This window comes from Xiphophorus maculatus, chromosome 13 (assembly GCF_002775205.1).
Source record: "Xiphophorus maculatus strain JP 163 A chromosome 13, X_maculatus-5.0-male, whole genome shotgun sequence".
NCBI classification, from domain to species: domain Eukaryota; kingdom Metazoa; phylum Chordata; class Actinopteri; order Cyprinodontiformes; family Poeciliidae; genus Xiphophorus; species Xiphophorus maculatus.
The window spans coordinates 8,982,701-9,008,565 of record NC_036455.1 but is presented as its reverse complement, the minus strand read 5'-3'; the positions used below and the strand labels follow the sequence as shown (position 1 = coordinate 9,008,565).

At 37.2% G+C, this 25,865-nt stretch overlaps 3 protein-coding genes across 3 annotated transcripts; all 3 read left to right on the top strand.

Annotated features, from left to right (window-relative positions):
• The first annotated feature begins 209 nt into the window (after positions 1–209).
• Positions 210–2,009, top strand: LOC102235058 (toll-like receptor 13). The gene is made up of 4 exons (XM_014471185.1): positions 210–220; positions 305–654; positions 1,405–1,522; positions 1,787–2,009. The coding sequence occupies exons 1-4, from the start codon at positions 210–212 to the stop codon at positions 2,007–2,009; spliced, it is 702 nt and encodes a 233-aa protein (XP_014326671.1).
• A 1,456-nt stretch (positions 2,010–3,465) lies between these two features.
• Positions 3,466–17,645, top strand: LOC102235321. Its single transcript, XM_014471197.2, has 8 exons — positions 3,466–3,522; positions 4,772–7,315; positions 7,841–7,958; positions 8,879–9,115; positions 11,148–11,197; positions 11,965–14,412; positions 15,627–15,744; positions 16,551–17,645. The coding sequence occupies exons 2-8, from the start codon at positions 4,831–4,833 to the stop codon at positions 16,789–16,791; spliced, it is 5,697 nt and encodes a 1,898-aa protein (XP_014326683.2). The 5' UTR covers positions 3,466–3,522; positions 4,772–4,830; the 3' UTR covers positions 16,792–17,645.
• A 1,419-nt stretch (positions 17,646–19,064) lies between these two features.
• On the top strand, positions 19,065–25,558 carry LOC102235829 (toll-like receptor 13). The gene is made up of 5 exons (XM_023344549.1): positions 19,065–19,104; positions 19,413–19,475; positions 20,301–22,812; positions 24,041–24,158; positions 25,152–25,558. The coding sequence occupies exons 3-5, from the start codon at positions 20,346–20,348 to the stop codon at positions 25,375–25,377; spliced, it is 2,811 nt and encodes a 936-aa protein (XP_023200317.1). The 5' UTR covers positions 19,065–19,104; positions 19,413–19,475; positions 20,301–20,345; the 3' UTR covers positions 25,378–25,558.
• Positions 25,559–25,865: the final 307 nt, after the last annotated feature.

Here is a 25,865-nt window from a genome sequence, read left to right as displayed (position 1 = left end):
GAGAAGCCGGCTCAGCTCCAAGCCAGATTCAGCTCCTGTCCTCTCTTCTCCACGCGCTGAAGCAGGCTGCTTATATCCCGAGGACGCGCTGGGCCTGGCAAATCCTGGTCCCGCCCCTTCTGCTCCGCCTCAGGACAAAACACAATAACTGACGGACGTCACACAGGTATAAAACAGGAAACGTATCCAAGATCAACCTGACATGAAAGATGAACATCGGGTCATAAACTGTGAGTATCAGAGCCATTTATGCATCTTTTATTTAATATAACATTCACTTTTTGAATGACCGCATTAATTTTAGTGTAACGCCGGTGCACAAGCAGGGAACCTTGTTGCTAGACTTTGATATCCAGTCCTGTTGGGACGAAGGCAACTTTTTCTTCTTCGTTTCCAGCTCTAGTTTGGTTGTTCTCACTCCCCTCACATCCTTCGTCTACCACTTCCTGAAGTGGCATCTCATCTACATGTTGCACCTCTTCCTGGCATTTCTCTATAACAGCAGGAAAGGGAAGAAGGCAGACTCCCATCAGTTTGACGCCTTTGTGTCCTATAACTCCCAAGATGAGGATTGGGTTTACCGCGAAATGCTTCCTGTACTGGAGGAAGAGCAAGGATGGAGACTCTGTCTGGATCACAGAGACTTCCAACCAGGTAAAGAATGGATTTTACTCGGTTACTCTTTGTGTCTGTCTATATTTCAACATATTTTACTCAAGTTAAAGTAAAAAGTTGCCATCCAAGAAATTATTCAAGTAACAGTAAAAAGTTAACTGGGAAAAAAATCTACTCAAGTACTGAGTAACTGATCAAATTATCAATCATTTAAAATTTCTGGATTTTCTACCCACTGAATGAAAAACAAAAATTTTTACCTCTATATTCACCAGACACAGACACAAACCTGCAGTTTTTGTTAAAGTTTCATAAGTTTCTTATTGAAAGAAACTGATTTGAAAAAATTGTACTTTGCCTGATTTGGTTATTTTTTGCTAACTATATGAATTATTGTCATTTTGGTCCTTAAAATATCAAAATTTCCACAGAACTTTATATTTTTTTCCAGCTGATGGTGTAAATCTGAAATACTAAATGATTGATAATTTGATCAGTCACTCAGTACTTCAGTAGACAATTTACCAAATACTTTTTTACTCTTACTTCAGTAATTTCTTGGAAGGCTACTCTTTACTTTTACTTGAGTAATAATATGCTGAAGAAGTGCTACTCCTACTTGAGTACAACTTTTGGGTACTCTGCCCACCTCTGCTCATAGTTTAATTGTACCTGTAATATTAAAGCAAAACCTTTTGCTGCTCTCTTAATGTCATGTTACCTGGTGAAGTTTCTTAAAGACATGGCTGATACACCAAATATGTTGCACCACATATGTGGTATCCACAGGTAAACCCATCATAGAGAACATCACTGATGCCATCTATGGCAGCAGGAAAACCATCTGTGTGATCAGCCGCAGCTACCTGCAGAGCGAATGGTGCTCCAGAGAGATCCAGATGGCCAGGTATCTCCATTTAATGAGAAAATAAGAATATGGATGCTTCATAAAACAATTTCAACCTTTCCAACTACCAATTGCAGAATCAGAAACTCCCAGAGGTACTAATGGTAAAACACGCAAAACCTTATTTGACCTCACTGATTAAAAAATGAGAACATTAGTTCAAGATTTACATTTTTTGTTATGACAGACAACAAGCGAGGATTTTGTGAGTTGAATAGGAATTTCTGCATAGATCTAATTCCTTTTTCACCTGACCTCTTGCAGTTTCCGCCTGTTTGATGAGAAGAAAGACGTGCTGATTCTGTTGTTTTTGAAGGACATCCCTCCTCAGCATCTGTCTCCTTACCACCGCATGAGAAAGCTGCTGAAGAAATGCACCTACTTAAGCTGGTCTAAGGCTGAAAAACATGCAGGAGTTTTCTGGCAAAACGTCCGGAAAGCTCTGCAGACAAAGAACGATACCCCTGAAAACCCAGGAAAATCCTAACTGGACCAACACAATGCTGAGAGAAGTGAAAGAGTGTAATCCCATTGACAGGCTCCCACTAAAGATTTCTGAACAGGGAAATCCTAAACAGCATAATTACTGTATTGACCCTTTGCAACTACATCACTTAATCATTCCCGGCGCCATGATGGACGTCGGAAGTGAGGGACGGGAGTACTGGGCAAAGCGACTGAAATTGTTTTCCAAAGTAGTTTTTGCCAGTTTATTCATGGTTTCTTCTTGTTCGAGTCAAACTAATTTGTCTGTGTACGTAACACACCTGGTTGGGGCTCACAGACGGCACATTTACAAAAGTTGCAAACAGCTAGCTTAGAAACCGACCCATACCTCCTCCCTCCTGACGTGTTGATCAAATTACCGACTTTGCCTGAATTCACGCCACATGATTTACGTCACCGTGTCATAAACAGCGTTTCTCCTCACACCGGAGGAGCCTTTAAAACGTAAAGACGACGAGATGCTAACCAGTTTTTCTCCATACATGCTAGGCTACATGACGGTGTGGCATTGTCTCCATGGTTACCAATGGTTAGACACGTACCTTCTCCATAACGCGATATTTGATATCTTTCTAATTACACTTACTTTTAAAGTATATGAACGTTAATCTTCTTACCTTGTAAAAAGTGTTCGCTGCAAATCCGCCATTGCACCGAGGGCTGCCAGTCATTGTGATTAACGGCTGCTATCCATCGCCACCGCCATCTTTGCTCATTAAAAGTTATACAATAAGATGACAAGATTAGTTTCTATCCTTGTCTGATTATGCTGCCGACCGCGCAGCATCCTATCACCATTTTTAAAGTGAAATCAACTAAATAAAAGCGATTTTTGGTTACCGGCTGCCTGTTGCTTTACAGGCTTTAAATTAGAGCAACGGTTGTTTCCGTCCATCATGGCGGAGTGGGCGGAGTTCTGAAGAGCGTGACGTCACGGGCAAAAGGTCAATAACTTTAAACTCGCAGCCTGTAAGCACGGAACTATTTATGTTATAAGACTGCATAAGTCAAGCTTTATGTTCAATGTTCAGTCCAACATCTGGAATTATGAAGAGTACAAGATAAATGCAAACACAAATAGTATTAAAAATATCTGTTTATCCAAAGTACAATTTAATTTAGGATGTTATTAAATATGTATCGGTAGCTGAAGGAGGCTTGAATTGGTGTATCTTACCTGCGTAAAACCACTACACATGTAAGAACCTCACTGGTGTTAGGGTATACCCTGATGTATGTAAATGTTTTGTCTGCGCAACAATTAAACAATTATTTCTTAATGTATTTAAAAGAATCTCAGTGAAGACAACACAACAGTGAAACAGTGATCACACCAGTGGTCAGGGTTGTATCTTCCTGTTTTCCATATTCAGTAACTGAACATCAGAAGTGGCAGTGAGTCTGTAGGTGTTGGCTTGTGTCTTTCAAAGAAATAAGGAGGAAGTCTAACAACGCAAACATTTGATGCTTCGCTTGACACAAGCAGCTTCACTGTGAGTATCAGAAACTTCACTGATTCAATCAGTCACTGGAAATTCCTACATTTAAGGAATATTTTGTTAATTAAAAGTTGCTCCTATTCTGTGAGAAAGAACACTTTATGTGTAACTGTTTCTAAGCTAATGCAGGAAAAAATAGTGATTACATAAAGATGCTGCAAGTTAAATAATGTCTATTCTTAACAAACTAAAACATAAGTATTCCAGTTTAGTTTTTGCAAGAAATTACAATCTTGGATACATTTTTGACTGTTATTTAGGTAGATGCTGTGAATCTGTTTGCTTAGTTTGTTTTTGTGCTCATTTTTTTTGTCCAGCTGTAGTTGTTTTATCCCATTTTCAACAAAAACATCTTAAAGTGTTGTTCAAAGTTTCTGTCACTTATGCCAAAATTGTCATGTTTATGAATGGAGCTCGTAAAATGATTAAAAAAAAACACATAATTTAAAACACAAAATGTTTTGGTGATATGCATTTTTATCAGCTTGACTACAAACGTTTAGAAGAAACTAAGTATATTTTCATGGAAAGATGATCTATATATCATTGTTGAACATAAATGTAGAATTTAAATAATAAAAGAAAAGCACTGATTAAAAAAATATGCAGTGTCAATGTTGGTTTATTTTCTTGGTAAAGAAACATTTCTTATTGTTGGCAGAAGGAAAGAAAGACGAATCACTCTTTCTTCAAAAACATTCAGCAAAATTACCGAATGACTACACCCAGTTCTGCTTTCAGTAAAAGTTTAAAAATGTATGTGGTGCAGTTTGCTCAGGACCTCCTCTAACCTTGCAAACATATTGCTATTATTTTTTAAATCTTGTAAACCACAGGGCAGCAAAGAGTGACAAATGTAAATCAGATTTTTTTTTAAAAAGAACCAAAACAGTCATTCATTCGTTTTTCTTTTGGACATTGCTTCAATTATGTGTTTTATCTCTCCCCAGATTTGTTTCTTAGCCAGCCTAACAGTTCAGTAGGTATTTTCTGTGACTTTGTTGCTTAGTTTTCTGCCTTAATAATCTACTAGTTCAACTGAATTTTGCACAGGAGGAACAAATTATTGAAACATCTCAAGGATTCAGTAGAAACCAGATGCATCATAGTTAAGGATGGGAATATCTTTGTCAAATATGTTCAAATGTTTCACTTTTTTTTGTCTGAAAACGTGATATTTTCCAGAAGAAAGCTTTGTCATTAACTAAGGAAGTTGCACTAAGTGTTTTTTCTCTGTTTTCAGGTTTTCTGCAGACAACCATCATGGAACAACACTGACAAAAATCCTGACCTAAAGCAAGCATGGCTGCAAGAGGGTGTGTGCTTTCACATTTCACACTCAAGCTTCTCTGCCTCTTGCTTCAGATCAACTTTTCGCTGCCTTACTCATTGAAAAACTGCACAATACCTCATGAGGAAAGTTCCTCTGCTGAAGTTTCGCTGGACTGTGCAAACAGGAAGCTTGTGACTATCCCTGACGACATCCTGAAAGATGCTGTTTCAGTAAAACTTGGACACAATTTCATTCAGAGAGTTCGCCAAAGAGATTTTTGTGGTATGTCTAAGATGAAAATTCTGGATCTTGAGTACAATCAAGTCGTTCAGGTGGATGATGGCTCTTTCACCGATCTGGTGTCACTGAAAGCTCTCTACATGAGTAAAAACCAACTTACCAACCTGACGAGCAACGTCTTTCAGGGCCTGTCCAGCCTCACCGTGCTCGACCTGTCTCAGAACCAAATCCAGTTCATCCATGAATCAGCGTTTCGGGTTCTGACCAGCTTAGAAACTGTGAACTTCCAGGAAAATATGCTCCAACGAATTGTTGACATTCAGCCCATCCTACAACTACCACAAATTCACACCATCGACCTTATTCACAATCTATTCTACTTTTTTGAAACAAAAGATCTCCATCTGAATTTTTCTTCAGGTCTTAAAGAGTTGTCTGTTTATAGTCCTAACCTCATAAAATTTGGTATCACAACACCAGTTTTTCCTCATCTCCATAAATTAGAGCTTTCTATGTCTTTGGAAAATACTTCACGATGGGATTTACCAGACAAACCACTGCTAAAGAATGTGACACATCTGTGTTTTGAAAGGCTTCCACTTTCCAATGAGGAGATTCAAAAAGCCCTGCAGACTTTTGACTCAGTTTATCACCTACGTCTAAATTTTATATACATCCGGATTAGGGATGGACTGTTAGCCATTGCCTGCAAAATACCAACATTGAGAAAGTTGGATTTGTCTATAATCGATTTCAGTAATTATACTCTTGAACTTGCACAATGCTCTCAGCTCACATATCTTGATCTGTCCATTTGTCTAATAAGTGAACTTCCACAAGGATCAATGGACTCAATGAGGCAAATGAGGTTTTTTAACGTGAGCTACAACAAGCTAAAAAAGATCCCGCATGACATCAGGAGCCTCTCCTCCCTTGAGATCTTGATTATGAATGATAATATCATTTCCAACTTAGGCTGTGAGGATTTTGTGAACACCACACATCTTACAGAACTACACCTAAATGGTAACAGGATTGCCAAGCTGCAGAGATGCGTCCTGGAAAGTCTTACTAACCTAAAGCTTTTAAATTTGAGCGACAATTTGCTCGTGACGTTCAAAGCCTCCACCAAAGTTGGCCTACAGAAGCTTGAGATCTTGGATTTAAGTCAAAACTTTATAAAACATCTTAATAATTATGATTTCCGAGGCTTACGGTCCTTGAAACATTTGAATGTGACATCGTACTTTTTAGAAAATCTAAAATATTATACATTTTTGGGACTAAAAAGCCTAAAATCGTTTTCTGGATCATTTCCACTATATTTAGTAAATTTGAGAACTTTGCCACAGTTGGAAAAGATTCAACTCAACTTCAATTACAATGGACCTTTCAGAACTCCTTGTTCAAAAACCTATGAAGACTCCATCAGGATAAAATCATTAAAAAGTGTCTCGATGGCTCACCAGGGTCTGCTCTACTACCTGACAAAAAGAGTCCTTCACAACCTGAAACATCTGGAATATTTTAAAGCTGAGAATATTTATTTGAGTGCTCCATACTCAGACACGTTTCAGTTCAATCAGAAGCTGAGAAGTCTGATATTTACGAAGACGGATTTGTCAGAGTTGCAACCTGAACTGTTTCTTCCAATCCCAAACCTGGAGAGTCTCGATCTCTCCGAGTCTCAGCTGAAGTCTTTGGATTTCCTGGTACACGCTAATCTTTCTGCTCTCAGATATCTGAAACTGACCGGCAACGAGTTGAATGTGATTAACAAGACAGTTTTCCAGTCTCTACCCTCTCTAACGTTCTTGGACCTGGACAAAAATCCATTCACCTGTGAATGCTCAAACGCAGATTTCATCCAGTGGGCAAAGAGCAACACGCAGACCCAGGTGGTAAACGCTCATCAGTACGTATGCTCCTTTCCTGTGTCCAGACGGGGGAGCTTGTTGCTGGACTTTAATGTCCAGCCCTGTTTGGATGATGGCGGGTTTCTCTGCTTCGTTTCCAGCTCTTGTCTGGTTGTTCTAACTCTCCTCTCATCCTTCGTCTACCACTTCCTGAGGTGGCATCTCACCTACACCTTCCACCTCCTCCTGGCCTTTCTCTACGAGAGCAGGAAGGGGAGGAAAAGAGACCTTCACCAGTTTGATGCCTTTGTGTCGTATAACGTCCATGATGAGGGCTGGGTTTACAGAGAGATGCTTCCTGTGTTGGAGGGTCAGCAGGGCTGGAGACTCTGTCTGCACCACAGAGACTTTCAGCCAGGTGACCTCTGGTTTTATCTGAGCTATTTTAATCATGTTTCAGATCAAATCAAGAGAAGACGTTTTACATATATAGTTTTTCCCCGATGGTTTTCTTGAGAAGAATTAATTTCCTGATAGTTTTTCCAAGATAGCGAGTTACTTTCCTGAAAAAGATTTTCTGCATAATCTTTTTCCCAATAGTTAATTTACCATTTTAAACATATTTTATTCCCATGTATTTCTGGAGATAAGTTAATTTACTGTTTTCCACATTTTTTTCCAATATTTCTTTTATTTTTAAACAATGAGTTAATTTCTCGTTTTGCATATATATTTTATTCCGACTGTTTTCTCAAAATAAGTTAATTTCTTCATGTTTTTTTTAATAACGGGAAGATTAAGCCTGAATGACTCATTTAATCAGCATAATAACATCAATAGTTTTATCATTATCTGTGTTTTGTTAGACCAACTATTTCATTGTTTATTTTTGAATCAGATTTTAAACTGTTGCTGTTTTTATCATAACCCTCTCATATCGCAGGTAAACCCATCATAGAGAACATCACTGATGCCATCTATGGCAGCAGGAAAACCATCTGTGTCATCAGCCGCAGCTACCTGCAGAGCGAGTGGTGCTCCAGAGAGATCCAGATGGCCAGGTGGGGGCGCTGTCTTTAAACAGTCAATCTCAAGAATAAAGCTCTTAAATATAAACATATCAGCTGCTTAGACTCTGTTTTATTGACCAAAGTTAAACTGTAAAGCAACATTTTATCTATTATATCCATTTTATTATTCAGAATGTTTATTATGTGAAGCCTATGAATTTTCTACCTATAGGGGGCGATGTCTCTCCATAAATCATTTTATCTTTTAACAAAATATACGTTTTTACTCTATATAAGTCATTATCACTGACAGATAAGTGTAATAAAATTACTTCTCAGGAACATGTGCAACTTCACTCTTCAAAATAGGAAACACGAGAGAACATGTCATTCATTTAAATTAATAATATTAATACAAGTTTAAAATAACTGGAGCTGGGACAGGAAACGCTAGACGAAGATGTTAAAGAACGTAAAAGGTTTCATGTGTGGTAATCCTATATTAACAAACTGATTAATTTGTCTTAGTGGACAGAACACAAACAATGCCAAAAATGTAGCACGAGTTCTCTGATGCTCAAAAACAAACACAAGAAGAAAAATTTGTTGGTGTTTCCCCTTATTCTGTCCAGACATAAAAACATATAGAAAACATAACTTGCTCACAGTTTAGCTAAATGTGTTCGTCCTGCTCTCACATGAATGCATAAGGGCCGCATGCTGCTCAGTATATAAATAGATTGATAAAATAAGGTGTTGCAATATTTAATATTATGTTGCATATCAGAAATACTGATTAGTTTGCATTTGAAATCCTTTCAGATATACTTTACTTAGGATTTATGTCTTAGATCAAATGTTTCGATATCTTTCAATATCTTGAATTAGGCGATATTTCTTGGAAAGTGTTCTGCAACTGTAAATCAGTGTTTGATAACTGTACAATTTTTCTTTTGCCTGATTTCTTGCAGCTTTCGCCTATTTGATGAGAAGAAGGATGTTCTGATTCTGCTGTTCCTGGAGGAGATTCCTGCTCGTCATCTGTCTCCATATTACCGCATGAGGAAGCTGGTGAAGAAACGCACCTACCTGAGCTGGCCTCAGGCTGCACAACATCCGGGAGTTTTCTGGCAGAACGTGCAGAGAGCTCTGCAGACAGGGGGCGCTGTCGCTGAAAACACGGACCTGCTGGCCGGACCGGCAGGACGATGAGGCGTCACAGATCTCTAAGAAACAAAAGATAATCGAGGAAAACATGTAAATCTTGATCTGTAAAACCATCACACTTATTTCTTTTTATAATAATTTCAATGCTTAAAAAAACTGAACATCGTATTTCTTTTAAAATACGATTAAAAATCACAACGCTAAACATGCCAACAGTTTATCAGTGAGTTGCATTCATTCACGAACTCCTCTGGATGAAACAAAAGTATAAACAGAAATATCAGAAGAAAACTGATGTGTTTTCTATTATTTATTTTATTTTTTAGTGATGTGAATCTTTACTATAAAACATTTGAGCTGCACTTAGTTGTGTCTTTTACTCTTTGAGGCAAATAAATTTTGCCAGTTTTAGATTTTGAACCTAAATGTAACTTTGCGAAAGACAAACCTACAGCAGTAAGTTGTGTTAGCTTTTTATTACTTTTGTAAAACCTCAAAAAGTTGAATAAACTAGAGATTTTAAGTTAACACTTTAAAAAACTGAGAGAAGAAAATGACAGTAGGAGCTATTTCCCAGAATGCTTAGCAGCATTTTTTTTGTATCCTGAGATGGTAGTGCGTTACATTGATCTGACTCTTGTTTTATTAAGAGTCAGCAGCATGAACATGCAGCAAATGTTCATTTTAATGTCCTGTTCACACTAAATGTTTCTGAGCTGAATTCATTTGGGATATTTTACAAAACTCATTTTCAGATCAGAAATGTTGTTCATGCCACTTAAAACAAGAATTTTAATTATTCAAAATAAAATAAGCATTTATCTTATAGTATAAAAGGCTCTGATATTTTTTGTATTCTAACTCAGTTGAACCTGTTCAGCCTTCGTAGGTTTACCTTAAATCCCATTGTTTGTAACTGCATTTCGGCTGCATCTGTTATTGCTTTCCATTGAGTTATTGCGGCAGATATAGTCATTAAGGGCATGCGCTGCCAGCTGCCGCCATTGTGTAGTGATTTTATCTGGCCACATGATGGCGCCAAAGTGCCTCTTATGCTAAACTGAGCCGACGGGCTGTCTGTGTTCGTGTTTTCACCGAGGCTGCGCCTAATGATGTAACCTTTACGTAAATTGAGTTATTTGTGTATGTTGTGGATTTACATGCAAATGTGGATGGTTGAGTTTATTTCTCATTAGATATTTTTGTTTGAGTTTGTATTAGTTGAACCTCTATTCCTGTAATATGTTAGCCTAATGGCAATTTATTTGTTATTACAGACTGCTGGCAACACTGAGCATCAAGACAAATAAACCAGCTCACATCTGAAGTTAAAGTTTTGATCTCATGTCCTCCTTCCTGTATCCTGACCGATACACCATCCTGTTTGCTGCAAATAACTGAGAACCTAACCTAATTAACGCTTAACTTTATATTGTGAGTAGAAATAATAGAGAAATGTGGTTCTTTAATTGGGTGAGAGCAGGTTTTTTTCTTGCATGTTGTGAAATAATTATTTGGCTTAAATTGCAGCATTAAGTTTAAACTCATAATTTAAGATTAATGAGTTATCAGAAATAATTTAAAAAAACAATAAGAAACAGTCGTTTCTTGTTACATCAACTTCATAAACTTTAATTTCTGAGTTAAAACCAAAGCAATTTTCTTGTTGACTTGAATTGAATTTTCAAGACAACAGGTGGACTTTCATTTTCCAGTTAAACCACCTCCAGTATGTTTTACAGTGTTGCTGAATGACTGTTTGGTCATGCAGGCGTTTTACTTGTCTACTTTCCTATGTCCACTAGGTGTCACTGTCGTACAGCTTCTCATCAGGCTAATGGACGGTTAACGTGTGTTCATCACACACTTAAACATTATTACTCCTATTTAAATTTATAAGAGCGCATCATCAAACTGCTTTAATGGCAGAATATAATGTCTCTACTTCTTATTAACTAAATTTATCAAACATTTGATGCATTAAAATGAAACTAAAGTACTAAAATGCTGTTAGAGGAAATCATTGAACAGTACATGTAGGAAGAGTGTAGCTTCCTTTCTGTTGGTGTTAAGAAGTGAAGCAACTCCTCGGTTCAGACATTTACAGCTTTGGGCATCAAACTGTGAGTACAAAAATGTGTTCTTGTCCTAATTTTATCCAACATTGAAGCATCTAATTTTGGTTTTCGTTTGGTGTATCAAAAGCTGTTTGGATATGGCAGGCTAGATTTTTAGGAAGCGATGGCTTTATCTCAGCAATTTCCACAACAATAAACCGATCAGTTGGAATAAACAGTCAACACCCATGAAATGTCGACTGAACCTCTCAGGTGAAATGTGAAAGGTCATTAACTGAACCTGTTTAGTCCCAGTTTATTTCCTGCAAAATAAGTGCATTCATGTCGACCCTTGGACCTCCTTAATGTGTAATATTTATGCACTGTTACATTAATAATGCATAAATTACATTACATTTTATGTTGGTTATGCTATAATTGTTGCCATGCTTACATTTACTCGTTTTTGATACATGCAGGGATAAAATTCTCACTATGCATCAGTAGAAGATTCTTTAAAGAATACATATACAAGATATTTTAGTTTTATTTGTTTTTGTATTTTACTGACTTCCTCTTATACAGACATTCACTTTCTGTGTAAAGACAGGAAGTAAAGAGGTTTAGTTATGTGACCATTCATACCTACATTAAATTGATATTGCTTATAGAGTATACAACCTATTTTGTTTTATAACTTCAATTATCAGCCAAAAAACACTTTTAGACCTTCAACAAGTTACAAAAAATGTCTGACACCAATTGTTGCCAATGGGATTAAATGGGTAATCCTAACCAAAGTGTTATTCTTCCACTACATTTTTCTTTTGCAGGTGATTATCTTCAAATAATAATCATGGCCTCTGTAAATACTTTATCTTTATACTTTATTCTTAATCTTTTCTTTCTGCTGCTTCCTGTTAACCCTTTGCTGGCGTTTTCATTGAAAAACTGTACAATACTTTACAAGGAGAACGTCTCTGCTGATGTTTCTGTGGACTGTACAAACATGAACTTTGTGACTGTCCCTGATTACATCCCTAAAAATACTGTGTCAATACAACTTGGACACAATCAACTCTTAAATATTAATATAAAAGACTTTTGCGGCATGTCAAAGCTGAAAAATCTGAATTTAACAGTGAATAAAATTGCTTACGTTGAACAAGGGTCATTTATCGACTTGGTTTTATTGGAGACACTTGATATGGGAAATAACAAACTTACCAGTCTGACAGCCAACATGTTTAAAGGCCTGTCCAACCTCACATTTCTGGTCCTCAGCAAAAACAAGATCCAGCATATTCATGAATCTGCCTTCCAGTGTTTGACCAGCTTGCAAACTCTTGATATTGCCTCTATTCCACTTACGAAAGTTGCAGAAATTCTACCAGTCTTCCATCTCCCACATTTACTTGCACTTAACTTAAAATACATCGGATTTACTACTTTTGACACCAAAGATCTCCCTTTGAATCTCTCCTTGAGTCTTGAAGTGTTGGAAATTTTTAGTTCTAACTTGAAAATCTTGAGCATCATAGGGCCAATTTCCCCTTACCTCCAGACAATAGACTTCTTACTCACAGATAGTGTAAAACAAGTGTTACTTGACAAAAGCTTACTAAAGAACATAACTAACTTGGATGTTGCCGCAACATCGGATTCCTTTGAAGGAATCCACGAAGTTCTGGGAAGTCTTGAAAGACTGGGAGATATAACGTTTGAATATGTGGATACTTGGTTTCCAAATGGTCTGCTACCTGCAGTCTGCAAGGTACAAACACTCAGGAAGCTTACTATTTCCCGAAGCCATTTTGATAATTTTACTACTGACCTTGCATTGTGCTCCCAGCTCAGAGAACTTAACCTGGAAGATACTTTCATGCATAAACTGTCAAAAGGTTCATTGCAATCAATGAAACAACTGCGATTCTTAAATCTGGGTTACAACATGCTCACCGAAGTTCCAGATGACATAAGGAGCCTCTCTACTCTTGAGATCCTGATTATGGGTGAAAATGACATCTCTGGGTTGAAATGCGATGATTTTTCCAAAACCACACGTCTGAAAGAACTTTACCTGAACGCAAACCGCATAACCAAACTGGAAAGGTGTATTACTGAAAACCTCGTCAATCTAAAGGTTTTGGATATGAGTAACAATCTGCTGAAGACATTCGGAGACTCTTTCAAAGTTTCCCTGCAGAAACTTGAGGCCTTAGATATCAGCCGCAACCCCATAAAGTATCTGGACACAGATGTTTTTCAACATATGAAGGCTCTCAAAGAACTGAAGGTGGAAACCTATCATTTTGTAGACGTACCTTATTTCAGTGGCTTAGAGAACATTGAAAATGTAACAATCTACGTACATACAGACAGTACTTTCCAAAGTCTGCAATCAAACAATGATAAACCCTTTAGTGATGTTAAGACAATGAAGCAGCTAACTTTAATCGGAAGCAGCAATACCCAATGGATGCCCTTCCGTACAATTAGGGAAATGCTCAGAGCTTATGGAGATTTGGGAACTGTTACGGTTTTGAATATCTATATAAATTACTACGAAGTGGAAACATTTGAGCTGAACCTCCAGCTAAAAAGTCTGACATTATCATTGACGGATTTGTCCTCCATAGGCTCTAAATTCTTCCTACCACTTCCAAACCTGCAGAACCTGGATCTCTCAAACTCTAAACTCAGATCTTTGGACTTTCTGGTCCAGGCCAACCTTTCTGCTCTCAGATATTTGAACCTAACTGACAATGAGATCAATGTTATTAGCGAGACAGTCTTCCAGTCTCTACCCTCTCTGAGATTCTTGGATCTAGACAACAACCCGTTCTCATGTGAATGCTCCAACGCAGGCTTCATCCACTGGGTAGTGACCAACCCCCAAACCCAGGTGGTAAACGCTCATCAGTATAAATGTTTCTTTCCTGTGGACAAACAAGAAGGCTTGTTACTAGAATTTGATGTTCAGTCATGTCGAGACGATGGCAGGTTTCTATACTTCATTTCCAGCTCTTTTCTGGTTGCTCTGACTCTCCTCTCATCCTTCATCTACCGCTTCCTGAGGTGGCATCTCACCTACACCTTCCACCTCTTCCGAGCCTTTCTCTACGACAGCAGGAAGGGGAGAAAAAAAGACCCACATCGGTTTGATGCCTTTGTGTCCTATAACGTCCATGATGAGGACTGGGTTTACAGAGAGATGCTTCCAGTGTTGGAGGGACAGCAGGGCTGGAGACTCTGTCTGCACCATAGAGACTTCCAGCCAGGTAACCTCTTTATTTACCCTTTGCACGTGACGTCACACTCTCCATAACTACGCCCCTCCACCATGACGGACGTCAAAACAACCAATGTGGTCCTGTAAAGCCAGTCTAAAAACAGACATCTGTAACCTAATATTGCTTCTATTTAGTTGATTTCATACTAAAAATGGTCATAGGATGCTGCACGGTCGGCTGCACAAACAAATAGGGATAGAAACCAAACTTGTCATTTTATTGTTTAACCATTAATGAGGAAAGAAGGGGCAGCGATCAATAGCAGCCATTAACAGTGACTGGCAGCCCTTGGTGTAATCACGGATTTGCAGCGAACACTTTTTACAAGGTAAGAATAGTAATATTCATCTACTTTATAAGTAGATGAAAGATATCAAATATGGCATTATGGAGAAGGTAGGCGTCTAACCATTGGTAACTATGGAGACAATGCCACACCGTCATGCAGCCTAGCATGTATGGAAAAATTGGTTAGCATCTCATCTTTTATCTGTTTTTAAGGCTACTCCGGTGTGAGGATAAATGTTGTTTATGATAGTGATATAAATCATGTGGTGTGAATTCAGACAAAGCCGGTAATTTGATCAACACGTCAGGAGGTATGGGTCGGTTTCTAAGCTAGCTGTTTCCAACTTTTGTCAATATCGCCATCTTTGAGCTCCAACCAGGAGTGTTACGTTCACAGACAAATTAGTTTGACTCAAACAAGAAGATGCCATGAATAAACTGGCAAAAACAATTTTGGAAAACAAAGTTGACGGATTTGTCTGAATTGAACAGTCGCTCTGTTCAATTCTCCCAGCCCTCACTTCAGACGTCCATCATGACCCTCCATGCGTTTGTCGAGTATCAATGATGTTCAGGTCGGATGAACACAACCTGATTCCTCCATGGAAAAGTCTGTGAAAAGATCAGATGCCTATTGGATATCCAAGTGGCCTGGGTCGCATTAGAAGAAATCCGATCTGTGTTGTTCAGACTGTCATGAAAAGATCAGATACAGGTCGCCATAAGGCAATAAGTTGGAATTGGGTCACTTCAAGCTGCAATGAGAATGCAGCCTTAAGTGACAAATATCTTGTATAAAAGTTACATACTGCAGCTTTAAACACAACCATTTTCTCATTTACATTTTGGTATTTTTTTCCATTTCCTGCCATGAAAAACTCCAATCAAATAGCAACTAATGCATCTGTAAACAGGTAAACCCATCATAGAGAACATCACTGATGCCATCTACGGCAGCAGGAAAACCATCTGTGTGATCAGCCGCAGCTACCTGCAGAGCGAGTGGTGCTCCAGAGAGATCCAGATGGCCAGGTGGGGGCGCTATCTTTCCGAATAATGAAAGTATAACAATTCTGTCTTCAAGAAAAGATTATAGAATTTTTGAGAAAAAACGTGGAAAAAAACTCATTTCATGCAGTTATTTATGGATTATCTCAAATTGTAAATGTCTGCAAAGGATAGGTAAAGACAAAAACATGCTGTGCACCGTTGCACATGCAGGCCGTTTTTGCGTGATTACATTTCTACAGCTGCAGTTCACTGGCGACACTTGGAAAACCTGAAATGTGTTTTTTGAGAAAACTTTCAGCCAAATTATTATCATTTTAGCTTGAATTTAAATTTATCTTTGTTTCCACTACTGCCACCTGCTGACACAGTGTAGGTATTACAGTACTTTTCATTGTTATTGGGCCAGATGAAATAATAGTCTACTGAAGGAGGGAGCAAATTAGCAATGTTCCTCGTCACAGACACAAACTAATGAAGTGTGATACTATTCAAATCAAATTTTATTTTATTTTTATACCACATTTCAGCAACAAGGCAATTCAAAGTTCTTTACATCATAAAGAGACACTAAAAAAATCAACAATTTTGTTGATTACATTTTTACATTTACTTTTTTACAGCACATTTTCCCAAATGCTGTCCAACATCAAAATGTTGGTTAGTGTTTCATTCATAACATTTCAAAAGCAACTCTAAACAGTCAGATTCTTAGTCTAGACTTAAAGGCACTCAGTGTTTCAGCTGTTTTACAATTTTATGGAAGTTTGTTCAAGAACACTGAATGGTCTGGAAGGTAGATTTTTACGTTTTAATTTTTTGTTTTGCAGCTTTCGCCTGTTTGATGAGAAGAAGGACGTTCTGATTCTGCTGTTTTTAGAAAACATTCCTGCTCGTCATCTGTCTCCATATTACCGCATGAGGAAGCTGGTGAAGAAACGCACCTACCTGAGCTGGCCTCAGGCTGCACAACATCCGGGAGTTTTCTGGCAGAACGTGCAGAGAGCTCTGCAGACAGGGGGCGCTCTCACTGAAAACACGGACCTGCTGACCGGACCGGCAGGAATTTGAGAAATGTACAATGGCTGTTAATGTAACTTAAACATTAAGAATAAAAAAAAAGTACAAATCAAATTATACAATCATGTTACACATCATGTCATCATAATATTTAAAAGCAAAAATGGAGAATAGCTGAAATTAATTCTTCGTACCGCAAATAAAAGTTAGATTAGAGCATGAATTAATGTACAGATTGGCTGTAAACAGTGGGTTGAGCATTGTTTTATGTTTATGGCATCATTATTTTTCCTTTTTCCAGATTGAATCAGTCATTTCTTGCTATTGTTAACCTAATTTTTGGGTTTACATCAGGTTTGTGGTGTATCTTCATTTCTTCTAATATATTGTGACCATTTCCGCTTGCAGTGAAAGAATGAATGCTTACATCACATGTGCCAAACTCAAGGCCCAGGGGCCAAATCCGGCTCGCCATAGCTTTTTGTGTGGCCCTTCAGACTCTAAATTGACACTTAATTAGAACAGTCAAGATAACAGTGTGCTTAAATATGACTTTATCAATCAATTTAACACAGTTTTTCTTTGTGTATTGCCAAATTGCATCAATTAGGTCCTCCAATGTCTTGTGAGTTATCGTAAAAATTCACAAAAAATAAACAAATCCCTGCACTTTTTCACGGTAATGCATAATTGTGAGTATATTGCAAATTTTCCAGAAAATTTGTGAAAACATTGCATCTCAGTGACGGTTTACTCCCACCTGCAAGTGGCAGTATTTCTGACTTCCACTGAATATCTGCCTCACTTAAAGTTACAATGCATAGCGACACGGCAAGTAGTGTTATTATCATACGTAAGTGCAAATATTTATAAATTATTAACACAAACACTTTTTTATTGCAAAAAAAAATCACAAAATCCTTGAATGATTGAAAAGATGTTCAATATTATGTAATTTGAAGAACGTATTTATATTTTAACAGTTTAACTTGTTTCATCAATACATTCTGGGACAACTGGCCCTTTAAGAACATTCATGATCCTGACTTTTTGACCCTCTGGTTTACATAATTATTACTTAAAGCTTCTGATGACAGTTTTAATGTTTTTGCATTAACTATTTTTATATTTTTGACTTGTATTTAGTACAATTTTCCATAAATTTTCTAATAGGAAACAAAACAATAAATAAAAAAGCAATGAAAAGGTTAGTGGTCTTTGCATAAATATATGTGGTAACTTAAGTTTTATTTACAGATTCATTCTTCCTCCTTTTATATAAGGAACTGAGTAAAAATAAGTAAGAATGAAAATTCTGTCTACAGCACCATTTTTAGCAACGACTTCTTGAAAAACTTTACTTTGCTGTGTGGTGTTTGTTGCCCAGTACTCATTCTTCTGTTGATTATACTTTTAAGTCTGAGATAAATGTAAATAAATGACATAAATTTAAAACAAATATCTTTGAAAATGACAAGACTGAAAAATTTGTCCTGTAATATCAAAGGATTGTTTTAGAAAATGAATTTTGGTGAATTTCTGGGAAGTACCAGGCGTGAAATTTCCTCTCTACTAAATTTTCTAGTCAACTATTCAGTGGTTTTAGTTGCGTTTCCATTACAAATGTGCGCAAAACGTTGACAATATTCTGCTAACGTCAAAAAATATATAAAATCAAACAAATATCAAAAAATCCCCAGTTTGAAGCAGAAAATTACATTTATTTCAGGCTGCACTAAGGCGCCGGTCATGTTGCAGCAGTTGAATCCAAATGTAAACTGAAAAAGAGGCTGAAGGTAGCAGTTAGTTATTTTAACCAAAAAGATAATAAACTTACAAATTTATAGAGACGGACGGCATAGGGTTGCAAGTAGAAGCAAACGCTAACGGGGAGAAGGGAAAACATAAATCTAACCATAAAAAAGGAGAATTAAACACTAGAAATAAATAATAAACAACTAAGAACAAACTGAAATAATCAAAGAAATATACAGAAAAATATCAAATGATCAAAGGGTTGTTTTTATGAACGCAGAAAACCATAAAAACCCATGAACCTGACAGTGCCACTTTGTTAGCAACACCTCTATACTATATTCTACATTTGTTTTTATGTTAACTTTGTTAAAATGTCGTCCAAATATTCACACTGATAACTAAACATAGATTCAACTTGAAATACTGTCCACAGTGAGTTGGCCTTCAGTTGAGGGTTTCAGCGAAAGAAAAGAAGTTAAACAGAGTGAGCATACGACAAGACTTGTAGCTTCCTGTTTGTGTATTTAAAGAACCGAGACATGACACAAATCTCCAAAAGAAGAACCTCCAGTGCCAGATCAGAATAATGCAACGCAGACATCAAATGTGAGTAGCAGAAACAGTTACTCTTCTTTTCATTATCAACAACAATAATGGCCATTTAGATGCTAAACTAAAGTTCTTTCAGATGAGGTTGTCGTTCTTGTTAAGAGAATATACCTAAGCTGGAAACGACATTAAGTAAAAACGAACAACAAAAATAAAAAATAGTTACATTTTGAACAATTTTCAGCAACAGAAATAGTGAAAAAGATCCTCTTAAGAGTTGAAAGAGGTTATTGTTGTTGATAAATGGTTGGAGATAAACCAACCATTTATCTCTTGATAATTTTTGTTCACCATGTTGTTTACAGTTAAGATGACGAGTCTGGCATGGAGCAGCTTTTCCTCTAATCCTCAGCATTTCAGTATATTCTGTAAGTTTATATGGCTAACACTATTTTCATAAATACAGACATTCTGGTGCTCTGGGGGTCTTCTGATTTGTTCAAGTAACTTTAGCAATTTTTATAGTTCGCATGATTTTTATGATGTTATTAATACATTTAACGTCTCTGAACACGGTGCTGGATCACAAAACTGCTCAAATTATGTGTCACTATTTTGGGGATTTTTCACCAGTTCTATATTTTGTCTTTCACATAAATGTGTAAAGATTATGAAATTATGTGTAGCTTTTTAACAATTTTATATTTTGGATGGAGTTCCTTCAGGATGTGGTAGTTTCCTATCCCTATTTATTTTCTGTTTCATGAGTTTTATTCACTTTTCAAAAATAAATGTGATGTTTTGTGCTAATAATGAGCCAGGTAAATCTGGACTAATTCATAATTTTGTATTTATTATGAAATATTGCTACGGTTACTTGAGTAAAATTTCTGGATTCTCTGCCCACTTGTTTTAGCTAAACAAGTAAATTTAATCAGAAATTCACCAGACAGAAACACGGCTGCAGATTTTGTTAAAGTTTCAGAAGTTTTATAGTTTTTTTTGCCTGATACTGTTATTTTTTGTTACTGATATGACTTATTGTCTTTTTCATCCTTAAAATACCAAAATTTCCATAGAACTTCATATTTTGGTCTGGATGATAGGGTAATGATTGATATTTTGATCAGTTACTCAGTACTTGAGTAGACTTTTTACCAAATATTTGTTTTACTTTTACTGAGTAAAAATATGTTGAAGTAGTGCTACTCTACCTTTCTCTGATCTTACATTTGTGTATCTTTTGCATGCAGGTAATTATTCTTGAATGACATTGTCAACTACCTCAAACTAAAGAAATGGCCACTGCTAGACATCCGTCTTCATGCTTCGTTCTGGGGATTCTCCTTCTTGTTGTTTATTTCAATCTTTCACTTCCTTACGTGCTGAAAAAATGCACAATACGTTACCAGGAGAATCCCTCTGCTCATATGGCTTTGGACTGTGCAAACAGGAAAATCGAAAAAATCCCCAAAGACATCCCCACAGATGCAGTTTCACTGAACCTGAACAACAACTGGATGCAGAAAATTAATGAAGGAGATTTTTCTGGCATGTCAAAGTTGAGAACTCTGGATTTAACATCAAATCAAATTGCTCATGTTGATCAAGGGTCTTTTATTGATCTGATGTTTCTACAAACTCTCTGCATGGGAAATAACAAACTTAATGTCCTGACAAGCAACATGTTTCAGGGTCTGCACAACCTTACTGTTCTTTTACTCAACAACAACGGTATTCAGGTCATTCATACAAGAGCTTTCCAGTTCCTCACTAGCTTACAAACTCTAGATTTAGGAAACAACAGGCTTCGACAGATCACCGACATTCAGCCTGTCCTACAGTTACCTCAAATCACGATGCTTGGACTTAAATGCAATGGGTTTTCTTCCTTTGAGACCAAAGACCTGCTGCTGAATCAGACGTCAAATCTTAAAGAGTTGGATATTTCCGGTGATTCCCTGACAATTTTCAGCATCTCTACACCCGTCTTTCCTTACCTCCAGAAAATAGAGATCTCCATGTGTTTTTGTTATAAAGACCTGCAATGGGAAATCCCTGACAAAGAGTTACTGAGGAACATATCGTTTTTATATCTCGGGAGGTCTATTCTTTCTTTCGAAGGGATCACAAAAGTCCTGGAGAGTCTTGACTCTTTAAGCCATCTAAGTCTAGAAGCCCTGAAGATGCATCTTTACGAAGGATTATTATCTACAATTTGCAAAATACCAACACTGAGGAGGCTGGATTTGTTTAACAGTCATATCAACAATTTGCCTATTAAACTTGAAGTCTGTTCTCAACTCACAGAGCTTGACATGAGAAAAAGTGATGTAGACGAACTGCCTGAAGGGTCACTGGGGTCAATGAAGCATCTCAGATCACTAAACGTTTGTGACAATCAGCTAACCCAAGTTCCACATGATGCGAGAAGTTTCAGCTCCCTTGAGATCTTTAATCTGAATTACAATTACATATTAGAGTTGACCTGTGAGGACTTTGTGAACACAACACAACTGAGAGAGCTTTACCTGAAGAGAAATCGCATTAGCCAAGTGGATTACTGTGTTTTTCTAAACCTTGAAAACCTAAAGCTTTTGGATCTGAGTTCTAATCAACTGATGACATTTGAAAACAACATTTTTTTGCCAAAGCTTGAAATTTTAAACATAAACCACAATGAAATAGCTTTCCTAAAGATGCTTGATTTTCTTGGTTTCCAATCCCTGAAACAGTTGGATCTAGGAACAGTTTTCTTTGATGGGATGACACAAAGATCATTTCATAAAGTCAATAAACTGGACAATATTATTTCATCTCGAGACAAAATATGGAAATTAAAACTCTTGGAAAATCTAACAGTAGAATTGAACCCTCAAAACCAAAATCTTCAAACAAACTATTCTAGAGATATCATGGTCTTTAAATCAATGAAAAGATACACAGTAATCTGCAACATTTTTTGCTTTCCATATCAATTAGCAGATATACTCTCGTCTATGAGATATTTGGAGAATTTTACAGCTGTCAAAATCTTTATTGGAGCTCCTCCTTTAGGCATGTTTTGGTCCAATCCCTATCTCAAGAGTGTGACTTTCACAGAGACTGATTTTTCAGACGTGGGTCCAGAACTCTTCCTTCTGATCCCAAACCTGCACAGTCTTGAGCTTTCCAAATGCAACATCAGCTCTTTGGATTTTCTGGTGAAGGCCAACCTTTCAGCACTCAGATACCTGAAACTGACCGACAATGAACTTGATATGATTAATGACACTGTGTTCAAGTCTTTCCCCTCTCTAACGTACTTGGACCTGGACAACAACCCCTTCACCTGTAACTGCTCAAATGCAGGCTTTATCCAATGGGTGAAGGACAACAAGAAGACACAGGTGGTAAATGCTCATCAATATAAATGTTCCACACCTGTGGATAAACGAGAAAGTTTGTTACTGGAATTTGACGTTCATTTGTGCTGGGATGATGGCAGATTTTTCTACTTCATTTCCAGCTCTTGTCTGGTTGTTCTGACTCTTCTCACATCGTTCATCTATAACTTCCTGTGGTGGCATCTCACCTACACCTTCCACCTCTTCCTAGCCTATTTCTATGACAATCAGAGAAGGAGAAAGGAAGTCCTTCATCGGTTTGACGCCTTTGTGTCCTACAACGTCCATGATGAGGGCTGGGTTTACAGGGAAATGCTCCCAGTGTTGGAGGGACAGCAGGGCTGGAGACTCTGTCTGCACCACAGAGACTTCCAACCAGGTAAATAAAGTCTTTTAACTTTTTATTTTCATGACGATACTGTTGAATGACTGACGTGGTGCTGCAATAGACTGGCGACCTGTCCAGGGTGTACCCTGCGTCTCGCACGAAACGTTCGTTGGAGATAGGCACCAGCACCCCTCCCAACGCCACTAGGGACAAGGGTGTTAGAAAATGGATGGATGGATAGATGGACGGACGGACAGACGGACGTGGTAGATTGAGAAATTTTGGTGAAATTTTTATAGTAACTTTCTTTAATCTGGACATTTTATGAAAAAAATCACATGCTGCATATTTTTTCTACTTCCACTTTTATCTCTACTGCTTTTAAAAACCACCCAGCTTGGTTTCAGCTGTAACTTAATGTTTTGTAATGTGTGGAAAATTACCCGTTTCAAAACTCTTCGGAATGTAACGTCAGAAACCAGCAGGCACTGGACTAGTGACCCCAGAGAAGTCCACCCCGTTACCTAGCAACCTCAGGGAAAGCCCACCCCGTCACCTAGCAACGCAATCTGAGTTCCAATCATGTGCTGTACTATATCTCCCGGAAAAGACAAGTGAAATGTTTTGTTTTATTTTCCTTGCTCACCATTCAGAAAGCATTTGATGGATTCTTGTTTTTTGTGCAGGTGACTTTTCTTCTGCTTTTCAAAGATGTACGGTTGTATAACTGCACATCTGTTCGCAGCCATTTTTAATTATGGCTTTAAGATCGAAAACTGCTGCTAGGTGGTCACAAATTTACTCGTAAACTTCAGCCAATAAGTGAAGGAAAGTTTTGCACCAGAAAACGTTTTTGTTTCAGTTTAATAGCGCCCTTTAGAAAATAAAATTATTTCTTTCTTTTTTATCTAAGTTAACATTCTTGGTGGTTGTTGTGATATTTTCCTCGCTAAGCAAAAATAATTTAAAAAAACAAACAATGACTACAGTATATATTAAGCATAAATCTTTCAACAGGTAATTTAACTTATATGCCGGTAATGTCATAAATTCATTACATTATCAGTGAAAGGTTCTAATGACAATAACATCAAAAAATAATCCATTAATTGTTTTTACTTGTCAATTTGAGTTGTTTATAGTTTTTTGTTTGTTTGCTGAATTAAAAAATAAGTTTAGCAATTCTCTTTGTGTTTGTTAATATCCTGTTGTTTTGTTTTTTTTACTTTAATCAGAAATGATAAAACATACACTTAATGCACCACATGTGTGTCCGCAGGTAAACCCATCATAGAGAACATCACTGATGCCATATATGGCAGCAGGAAAACCATCTGTGTCATCAGCCGCAGCTACCTGCAGAGCGAGTGGTGCTCCAGAGAGATACAGATGGCCAGGTGGGGGCGCTGTCTCTTTTTATAAACAACAAAAATAAAACTTTATGGAGTTTTATATACATCACCAACTAAATAAATCCAGCTTTTCAAATTGTAATGTGAGAACTTAATAGAAGAGGATAGAAGATGCTTTTAACATATATGAAATAATTTGTGGGCATCTTGGTGAAAAACCTTTCAAAATTAAAAACAATGCATTTTTTACTTACAGAATTATATGCTCTAAATCAGTCCAAAGTTTTGTTCCTGGACCCAAGACTGGCTAATTTAAACAACTCGTGGGCCACGAAAATCATTAAATTAAAAATGAAAAAAATTGTTTGTGATTTTCCTTCTTTAGTTTCACCTGCTCAATAATAAGCAACATTTTAATGAAAACTATAAACCCTTAAAGATCCAAAACATTAAAACGGCTTTGGACTGTTGCCTTTATTAAAAGAAAAACACAATTTCAAAATATTTGGAGTCATCAGTTGATTTCTGGTTTGTCGGCCAAATTTTTACAATTCTTGACTTTTAGTCGGGGGGCTGATCGAAATCCTTTCAAGGACCACAAATGGCCCCTGCTCTAAGTGATTCTATCTCTTTATTGTGACAATCAGGGTTTACAGCTCAGGAAAATTAAATATATAATAAATATACATAGATACTGAGATTTATTGAAGTGGAGCATCTCATCAATGATTGATGTGGAATACATGCTTTGTAATTTAGTTTTTTCTTAAGGCCTTTTTTTTGGCAAAACTGTTATAGCAAAAACGTGTCAAATTTGTAATAATTTTTGCATTAGTTTTTCATCAAATTAGCAATAATTCATAATCAGACATTGTCACTTAATACAGGAACAACTCTTGTTCACATTTAGGCAATAATATTGCCCTTTAAGATTAAAAGTGCACTAATTAAGCTGAATGGATTAAAGCTAGCTTTAGAACTAATCAATATTCACAAATATTGACAAATGATATCTCTCTTTCACCTGACTTCTTTTAGCTTTCGCCTGTTTGATGAGAAGAAGGATGTGTTGGTCCTGTTGTTTTTAGAAAACATTCCTTCTCGTCATCTGTCTCCATTTTACCGCATGAGGAAGCTGGTGAAGAAACGCACCTACCTGAGCTGGCCTCAGGCTGCACAACATCCAGAAGTTTTCTGGCAGAACGTCCAGAGAGCTCTGCAGACAGGGGGCGCTCTCACTGAAAACGTGGACCCGCTGACCTGAGAAAATGTAAAGAGTTGTGAGATCACAGTTGAAATTAACCATTCATTAACTCTATTTCAAGGTGTTAAAGGGGCAATGCGATGCAAAATGAATTTTTCGTGCTTCACACCATTTTATGTAATCAAAAACAAACCTGGAGTTTTGTCTTGATTCTTTTATGCATGCGTAAGAAATCCTTTAATCTCCATGGCAACCATTCAGTCGTGCAAAACGCCTGGGTGGACCTAGCTCCGCCCTCAGGGTGCAGCTCCTCCTTGGAGCTTCTCGCGACTCTCCCACTCGGCTCCTTCATGCTTCTTTTTGTTAATTCACTAATTAGTGCACACAGAACAAACATTGGTGTGTGCAAAATAACTGGATAAGAGAACGAATAACAGCAACAAAAATAAACAAAACAAAAAGGACTTATGCATTAAGATGGATACAGCTCCTTCAGACTAGCCAGCAGCTTTCTGACTGGTCTAATGGAGAAACAGTATCGCTGATGG